The 9176-nt window shown below is 47.8% G+C and overlaps 1 protein-coding gene across 5 annotated transcripts in view; it reads left to right on the plus strand.

The window, feature by feature from the left end:
• The window catches only part of LOC117429465 (A-kinase anchor protein 13-like), a 77292-nt gene that overhangs the window by 65985 nt on the left and 2131 nt on the right, over positions 1 to 9176 (plus strand). For 3 of the 5 annotated variants that reach the window (XM_058999241.1, XM_058999244.1, XM_058999243.1), the window contains 16 exons: positions 121 to 233; positions 708 to 854; positions 1278 to 1540; positions 1981 to 2106; positions 2236 to 2353; positions 2528 to 2776; positions 2884 to 2960; positions 3990 to 4171; positions 4579 to 4661; positions 5186 to 5374; positions 5692 to 5853; positions 6942 to 7012; positions 7622 to 7666; positions 7805 to 7855; positions 7999 to 8433; positions 8688 to 8997. In XM_058999241.1, coding sequence (XP_058855224.1) covers positions 121 to 233; positions 708 to 854; positions 1278 to 1540; positions 1981 to 2106; positions 2236 to 2353; positions 2528 to 2776; positions 2884 to 2960; positions 3990 to 4171; positions 4579 to 4661; positions 5186 to 5374; positions 5692 to 5853; positions 6942 to 7012; positions 7622 to 7666; positions 7805 to 7855; positions 7999 to 8433; positions 8688 to 8997 — 2621 coding nt within the window. Of the gene's footprint in view, positions 1 to 120; positions 234 to 707; positions 855 to 1277; positions 1541 to 1980; positions 2107 to 2235; positions 2354 to 2527; positions 2777 to 2883; positions 2961 to 3989; positions 4172 to 4398; positions 4498 to 4578; positions 4662 to 5185; positions 5375 to 5691; positions 5854 to 6941; positions 7013 to 7621; positions 7667 to 7804; positions 7856 to 7998; positions 8434 to 8687; positions 8998 to 9176 lie in introns of those variants that run through there. The other 2 variants (XM_058999242.1, XM_058999245.1) reach the window with 2 other exon arrangements.

The following is a 9176-nucleotide window of genomic DNA, read 5'->3' on the forward strand; positions in this document are numbered from 1 at the left end:
CCGATGGTCTTATTCACCCTGTTCAGACTTTGTGGCACTTCGAATGTGATCATGCCTTCTTGTTGAAGCTGAGGTCTGTGCAGTTTTCTAATTGCATGTTTCTCAATCTCTTCTGTTCAGCCCCATGTTTGATGAGGTCCCGCTGAGAGGGTTGAGGTACCTGTCTCAGTCCACCGACTCGCTGCACAAACCCAACAAGGTCAATGAGTCGACAGAGTCTCTGACTGACGAGGGTAAGGAGAGGGTTCATGTACTGCTTCACCTGCTTCCAATGTTTGGAGGATTGTACAGCAGAGAGGCTCCTACTGTTGAGTTTAATGAGAAGAATGGAGGAACAGGCTGCTGCTTCACAATAACACTGAGCACCACAGTTCCTCTTTCTATTCTTCACATTGCTTTTAGGAACTGCAGCTCAGTGGTGTAATTAAGGCAATAAATTTATATACCGTAAAACTTCAAATAATTGCCGGGTCTCAAATAATCTCCTGTCTCCAATATGGCAGTGTTGTGTGTGTGTGTGTGTGTGTGTGTGTGTGTGTTTTTTTTAAATAAAAGTTGGTGCCGTTCAGTAAACTAATTTACATTTTCAATATAAATTCAATAAACCTTTACATTTTATTGCAATACGTAATGAAAGCGTGTTGGCAAGTCCTGAATTGCCATTCAGGGGGTAACTGGTGACGGTCAAGCTGTCGTGTGTGCTGCAGGAACAGAGATGATGGACAGTCAGCTGATGGGGGAGTTTGAGGCGGATGTCCGGGAGCTGGAGGCTGACTCCTGGAGCCTGACTGTGGACAAGAAGCTGGCGAAGCAGCTCAAGAAGGACATGATCAAACGGCAGGACGTCATCTACGGTACTGGCTTCGTGTTTTTACAATGAGGGAGTGAAGAAGTGCCTGGGTCCTTTTATTTAGTGTTCTTATTATTAGGGCTTATTTTTTAACAATGCGGACAGTTCACTCGGGCGCCAGCTTCATTTTCTAAGCTGTGACTCTGATGGTTATTTGAGATTCATTTTATTTCCCTTGTGCCATGGTCCATCTCCTTTTGGAGTAAACCAAAGACAAACCACTTTCTACATCAAATTAATAGGCTAGATAGGAATGGGAACCATTCTTGGACCTGTGATATAAATGCAGGATTGATTCAAGGTGCTGTCTGCTCACAGATCTTGTGATATAAATGCAGGATTGATTCAAGGTGCTGTCTGCTCACATATCTCGTGATGTAAATGCAGGAATGATTCAAGGTGCTGTTGCTCTCCTCCCCTCCTGCAGAGCTGATGCAGACGGAGATGCACCACGTGCGCACTCTGAAGATCATGGCTGATGTGTACAGCAAGGGGTTGCTGAAGGAGCTGCAGATGGAAGCACAGACCGTGGAGCGGATATTCCCTGTGCTCGACGACCTCCTGGACTTACACACACAGCTCTTCAGCAGCCTTCTGGAGAGGAAGAAAGAGTCTCGACAGGAGCTGGGGGCCGAAGGCAGGGAAGGGGGCTTCGTCATCCGGAGGATTGGAGACATCCTCGTCAGCCAGGTGAGGCTGCAGTGCAGGCAGAGCAGCCAGGTGAGGCTGCAGTGCAGGCAGAGCAGCCAGGTGAGGCTGCAGTGCAGGCAGAGCAGCCAGGTGAGGCTGCAGTGCAGGCAGAGCAGCCAGGTGAGGCTGCAGTGCAGGCAGAGCAGCCAGGTGAGGCTGCATTGCAGGCAGAGCAGCCAGGTGAGGCTGCAGTGCAGGCAGAGCAGCCAGGTGAGGCTGCAGTGCAGGCAGAGCACACTAGAGAAGCAACCAGTCCGCTTTCCAGTCAACCCAGACAGTATGTTGCACATTATAAGTAAGAATGGAGTATCTGGTTCAACCTGATTAGCCTTGAGCCATTTTGCAGCTCTGTGGTGCGGAGACAGAAATTTGAATATTCAAACAAGCATTGCCAAACATTTTCTAAAATCACTTTGTATGTGTGTGTGTTTGTTCTGCAGTTCTCGGGCTCCAGTGCTGAGCGCATGAAGAAAGTTTACGGCAAATTCTGTGGCCGGCATAACGAGGCTGTGAACTATTACAAGGAGCTGCATGCCAAAGAAAAGCGCTTCCAGGCATTCATCAGGGTAGCTCTTTTGCTTTTATTCATTTCTGGATTGGTTTATTTCAATGTGTTTTTTTGGGGTTTCACTTAACATTATTGACGAATCGTTTTATAGTAATTTACATATATATATATTTTTTTTGCCTTTCAGAAAAAAATGAGCAGCACAATAGTCAGACGGCTAGGCATTCCAGAATGTATATTACTAGTGACACAGCGAATAACCAAGTACCCCGTCCTACTGCAGAGGATACTACAGCACACCAAAGGTAAGAAGACCCTAAAACTCAAGGCCTTGATTAATGTGCACAGTACATTGAAAGTGGATCCAGCTTCATTCCTTCTCCTGGCTGACCCGCACAGACATCCTCGATGGTTCACTCTAGTTGTGTCACAGTAACTGTGCTGACCCACCCCTCCGTTCTCTCCCTGTGCCGGTGCAGAGAGCGAGGAGGACCACAGAGCCCTGACGCAGGCCCTGGCGCTGGTGAAGGAGGTGATCTCTGCCGTGGACAGCAAGGTGAATGAGTACGAGAAGAAGAGGAAGCTCAACGAGATCTACAGCCGCTGTGACAGCAAGTCCATCATGAGGATGAAGAGCGGCCAGATGTTCGCCCGGGAGGACCTGAAGCGCAGGAAGCTGCTGCATGACGGGCCTCTGCAGCTCAAGAATGCAGCTGGAAGACTCAAGGGTAAGAGAGGGGCCTGGGCTGGCTGTGCAGGGAGTTTGGGACACTGTGGATAACTAGTCTTGTATTTAAATGCAGGTGCTGTATATTTGTCTCTCTCTCTCTCTCAGATGTCCAGGCGTTACTCCTTTCTGATGTCTTCGTTTTCCTTCAAGAAAAGGATCAGAAATTCGTCTTTGCTTCATTGGTAGGTCCCTCTTTAAAAGTTTATTAATTTTAGGTGTGTTTGTTTTTATTCTTCAGGCTTCACAAATATAACATATCAGCCAGGATTTGGAAAATGTTGAGATTATATATATATATATATATATATATATATATATATATATATATATATATATATATATATATATAAATTATTTTTACATAACCTTTTATTAAACCAGATCAAGACAGTGGCACACAAAATCACAATTTATTATAAAATAATTGTGAAAACAGCCTCATTTTCTCTGACTGCTTGAAAGATCCAAGGTTCACACTAAGACACAAGAATTGAATTCTATTTATTCTCCAAGTAAAGCTACAACATGCGAGTTGAGTTTGTGTTTTCAGTTGTTTTCCTGCTGCATGATAAATCTGAATCAAAATATTATTATTATTATTATTATTATTATTATTATTATTATTATTTATTTCTTAGCAGACGCCCTTATCCAGGGCGACTTACAATCGTAAGCGAATACATTTCAAGTGTTACAATACAAATAATACAATAAGAGCAAGAAATACAATAACTTTTGTTCAAGTGTGACAAACCACAATTCAATAATACAGCAGATAATAGTGATAGTTACATCAGGATATGATTAAATACAAAGTACTACAGGTTAAACACTTGGCAGATTACAGTATTCTGAAGTACAGGATTAAATGCAATAAAATAGGGGCAGATAAGAGCAAAATAAAGCACATTTAAATGAAGGGTGATAGTGTCCCAGGATACAAACAGAGGAGTTCTACAGGTGCTGTTTGAAGAGGTGAGTCTTAAGGAGGCACCGGAATGTGGTCAGGGACTGGGCAGTCCTGACATCTGTAGGAAGGTCATTCCACCACTACGGAGCAAGGGTGGATATGGCTGGTATATTCCTGCACCCACACTCACATACACATCAGTACTGGGTGCAAACATAAGCAAATAGCCTGTACTATGAAGTTACTCCCTGTTAATGCCTCTGTGCCTCTCTCTCTCTCTCGCTCTCTCTCTGTGTTCTAGGACCAGCGCTCCACAGTGATCTCACTGCAGAAGCTGATCCTCCGAGAGGTGGCGAACGAGGAGAAGGGCCTGTTCCTGATCACAGCAGGCATCGAGAAGCCCGAGATGGTGGAGGTCTACTGCAGCTCCAAAGAGGAGCGCAACACCTGGATGCAGCTGATCCAGGGCACCATGCAGTCCATGTGAGTAGATATTGAGAGCTGTGAAAAAAAAACCCCAAACACATCCCTCTGAACTCCTGTCTATCTGGTGCCACCCAAAGGATAAAAATCATTATTTTAATTTGTTTTGCACATGAATATTTATGATAGCCATCCCTTTTTGTTTTGTGACCTGTGTGTGTAATCTGAACAGTGTCACTCTTTCAGCCACAGCACAGTAAATCCGTTCTCTCGGTTTCCTTGTGCAGGGAGAAGGATGACGATGAACTGTGTTGTGACTGTGTGTGTGTAATCTGAAGTGCCCCTCTTAAATCCACTCTCTCCGGTTCCTTGTGCAGGGAGAAGGATGACGATGAATTGTGTTGTGACTGTGTGTGTGTAATCTGAAGTGCCCCTCTTAAATCCACTCTCTCCGGTTCCTTGTGCAGGGAGAAGGATGATGATGAAGGGATCCCCAGCGAATCAGAAGAGGACAAGAGAGTTTTGGAGACAAAAGCACGGGAGATGAGAGGTGAGGAAAAACGAACTTTTCAAAGTTAACGTGTTTGAACATGCAGCCTGCTCTATCTGTGGGCATCATGGAACAAGTCAAGAACAAGTGTTTAATTTCCTATTGCTTTCATTAACAGTTTGTTCCATTCATGTTAGCTGACCCATCCTTTTTTCCCCACTGTAATACAAAGAACTGTAGTGCTGTTCTGTGCTTGTGTGGCTGAAATACTGAAGTGCTAGAGAGGCAGTGTGGTGCGGCCAGGCTGAGGCACAGTGAGAGAGGCAGTGTGGTGCGGCCAGGCTGAGGCACAGTGAGAGAGGCAGTGTGGTGCGGCCAGGCTGAGGCACAGTGAGAGAGGCAGTGTGGTGCGGCCAGGCTGAGGCACAGTGAGAGAGGCAGTGTGGTGCGGCCAGGCTGAGGCACAGTGAGAGAGGCAGTGTGGTGCGGCCAGGCTGAGGCACAGTGAGAGAGGCAGTGTGGTGCGGCCAGGCTTTCCATTCCCCCGCTAGTGCGCTAATGTCCTCATGCCACCGTCTTTGTAGAGCAACTGCAGCAGAAAGACCAGCAAATCGTGGCCCTGCTGGAGGAGAAGGGGAAGCTGTTCAGGGAGATGTGTGACTGCGGGGGGCCGGACGAGGGATCCCCCAGCACGCTGACGAGGACTCTCTTCAGAGCCAGCCCTGAAGACATGGCCAAGGGGGAGCCAATCATGAAGGACGCGCTGAAGGAAGGTTAGTGCCTGATGGACAAGAGAGCATGTGTTAGGAGGGGAGCTGGATCATTTGTGATGCCTCAAGAGCGGGTTTTCCCAGCTGCAGCCGCCCACGCTGCTGTCTAACATGGCATCTACTGAACGTTTTCAATGTGTCTGAAGTAGAAGTCGTGTCATCCAAATCCAAAACATCAATGTAAAAGAGCTGCCGTTGTTGTAAAGCTGTATCCGAGGCTGAAACACCGACTCCTCAGAAGAAGTGTGCTGTTGCAGTCTAGTTGAAATACAGTCGTACTGATTGTGTGTTTGTTTCGCCTGCTCCTGTGTTTGCTCCAGTGGAGACGTTGCAGACACTGGTGAACGGGAGCCTAGGGGGCGCTGTGGGGCAGCAGGTCTCCAGCAGTGTGGAAGCAGAATGCATTGTGGGACCCGTTTCTCTACCCAGGAGAGCAGAGACATTCGGGGGCTTCGACAGTCACCAGATGAACGTTTCCAAAGGTAAGATCATACCGGAGCTCTCCCACCCTCTCTGTATATACTCTTTATATTAGAATATTCACACATCACACCGGAGCTCTCCCACCCTCTCTGTATATACTCTTTATATTAGAATATTCACACATCATACCAGAGCTCTCCCACCCTCTCTGTATATACTCTTTATATTAGAATATTCACACATCACACCGGAGCTCTCCCACCCTCTCTGTATATACTCTTTATATTAGAATATTCACACATCATACCGGAGCTCTCACACCCTCTCTGTATATGCTCTTTATATTAGAATATTCACGTATCGTACCAATATCAAGTATTAAACTGGAAACCATTTATATCTCTGGGGACCCTGTAAACGAGGCGTGTCTGCTCAGTCTCTCTGGGGACCCTGTAAACGAGGCGTGTCTGCTCAGTCTCTCTGGGGACCCTGTAAACGAGGCGTGTCTGCTCAGTCTCTCTCGGGACCCTGTAAACGAGGCGTGTCTGCTCAGTCTCTCTGGGGACCCTGTAAACGAGGCGTGTCTGCTCAGTCTCTCTGGGGACCCTGTAAACGAGGCTTGTCTGCTCAGTTTCTTTGGGGACCCTGTAAACGAGGCGTGTCTGCTCAGTCTCTCTGGGGACCCTGTAAACGAGGCGTGTCTGCTCAGTCTCTCTGGGGACCCTGTAAACGAGGCGTGTCTGCTCAGTCTCTCTGGGAACCCTGTAAACGAGGCTTGTCTGCTCAGTTTCTTTGGGGACCCTGTAAACGAGGCGTGTCTGCTCAGTCTCTCTGGGGACCCTGTAAACGAGGCGTGTCTGCTCAGTCTCTCTGGGGACCCTGTAAACGAGGCGTGTCTGCTCAGTCTCTCTGGGGACCCTGTAAACGAGGCGTGTCTGCTCAGTCTCTCTGGGGACCCTGTAAACGAGGCTTGTCTGCTCAGTTTCTTTGGGGACCCTGTAAACGAGGCTTGTCTGCTCAGTTTCTTTGGGGACCCTGTTAACGAGGCGTGTCTGCTCAGTCTCTCTGGGGACCCTGTAAACGAGGCGTGTTGATGTATTTCTGGATGTTTCTCTGTTCTGAGCACCGAGCTGTGTGTTTGTTGCAGGCGGAGAGAAAGACGAGGGGGAGGAGTCTCCAGATCTGCGGAGAACAGAGTCAGACAGTGTGTTGAAGAAGGTGAGGGCTGTCTCCTTTTAGGATGTTTGGGGGTCCTCTTGTGAGATCTTGTGATTATCAGTTCCAGAGAATGTCCGATGTGTGTCCTCTGTTCTGTTTGTTCTCAGCTAAACCACAGTTTGGTGAGTTTGTTTTAAACTAGAAACGCTCCCTGTACAGTGATTTTATATCGGCTGTCGCAGTAAACAGAGGTGTGAATGGATCAGTGTTTTTAAACACTTACAAGTAACGAGTGTTCCTTTAGTCACACCTGTCCTGCTTTATCCTGTAGTGTCCGTGTGTCTTTGTTTTTCTTTTTTAATCAGGTGTTTGCAGTTTCGTTTAGTTATGTTGTGTTTTAATCTGCTGCCACGTGTAAACTGTTGCAGGGTCGTTGTAGCATGTGATGTAAATAAATAATTGAGAAATGAGAATAAGCACCCATTACTGACTGCAAGCTCTAGATGTGCTCAAGGCATGCAGCTGAATGCTCTTCATTGCAGCTGGAAGGTTTGTTTCCAGCAGGTGGGATCGAATGTTCTTGCTCATTTTTAAAGGCTGCCTGTTGGCTGTGATCCTCTAACCCAACATCAGTAACCCTTTGGCTCTGCTTTTGTTTGTGTCTCGCAGGGGGGGAATGCCAACCTGCAGCTGCTGCTCAAAAGAAATACGGAGGTGGGTAGTTAGAGAGGTGTGCTGAGGAGGGCAGACCCTCTGCTAATCCACCGAGCCACTCTCAATATCAGTGAACACGGCGCTGCTTTGATATTCACATGGAAACTGAGCGCTGTCTTTTTCTCTTGTCTCTTCCAGCAAATCCTCCACAGCGTTAAACAGCTCCATGAACTGCTCCGCACTTTACAGGTATGAGACAATTTGCCTGAACATGTGTGCATTTTAACTGTTGTGTTTATAGAACAAAGGAGAAGTCCTGTTATGGTTTATTAAAGGTTTGTGCATTGAAACACACTGTGAATCTGCTCTCTCCGTGTGTCTGTGCTGTGCAGGCGGTGGTGGTGCAGCAGGACACCTTCATCGAGGACCAGCGCCTGGCTCTGAGCGAGCGCTCAGCCTCCCGCCCCTCCTCCCGGCCCAACTCCCTGATCGAGCAGGAGAAGCAGCGCAGCCTGGAGAAGCAGCGGCAGGAGCTGGCCAACCTGCAGCGGCAGCAGGCAGCACACGCAGAGGAGCACCGGCGCCAGGACAGGGAGAGGGAGGTGTTGGAGAGGGAGCTGGAGCAGAGGGAGGCACAGCTCAGCCAGAGAGAGGAGGAGACCCAGCGAGGGCGAGGGGAAGTGGAGCGCGAGAGGGAGGAGCTGCGCTGCAGGAAAGAGGAGTACCAGAAGGACCTGGAGAGGCTGCTGATTGGCCAGCGCCAGCTCGACAGGGAGCGCGAGCAGATCCGCAGGGAGTTAGAGAGGATAGAGCAGAGCAAGAACGAGGTGAGTGCAAACCACAGGAGAGCCAGCTCAGTGCAGATTGAAAGAATAAAGCAAGGTGGGAAAAACGAAACGTCTAGACACATTTTGTAACGGAACAGTTTGTGCAGATAGGCCTGCCTTGCGATACTTTATTTTTTTGTGTTGTTTTCACATATTTGATGTGCATTCTGTAGTCCTTGAGCAGATACTGATGTGTCATAACCAGAGTTCCCATGCATGGACTTCCGTAAACCTTTAGTGTTGTTCAATCCTAGGAAACTGGGCAGCACAAGTCGCCCTTTAGTGCCTCGGAGGACTCCAGGAAGTTTCACAGCACCAGTTCTCTGGAGCGGGTCTCGTTGGAGACAGAACTGCCCTTGTCTCCCAAGAAGGAGCAGCTGGGGAGGATGGACTCCAAACAGAAAGGGAAGAACTTGAACCCCTTTACTTTTAACCAGAGTCACAAATCACAAGGGGGTGACGGGCAGAACCAGATCCCCAATTGCTTGCTGCAGCTCACCAAGTCCAAGGAGAAGAAGGAGAAGAAAAAGAAGAAGGGCAAAGGGCAGCCCGGTCAGCTGGCAGGTACAGACACACACGCTTTTTAAACTGCATCTAAAACCATACTCCCTGAGCCTCCCTGCAGAAGAGACCACAAGGAAGCAGTGATGTCTACTTTCTTTTCTCATAATATTTTAACATGATGTACTAAATGTAACTTTTTGAAAGCGAGAAACAGTATATATGCAGGTGATAAAAGATAC

Source organism: Acipenser ruthenus, chromosome 24 (assembly GCF_902713425.1).
Source record: "Acipenser ruthenus chromosome 24, fAciRut3.2 maternal haplotype, whole genome shotgun sequence".
NCBI classification, from domain to species: domain Eukaryota; kingdom Metazoa; phylum Chordata; class Actinopteri; order Acipenseriformes; family Acipenseridae; genus Acipenser; species Acipenser ruthenus.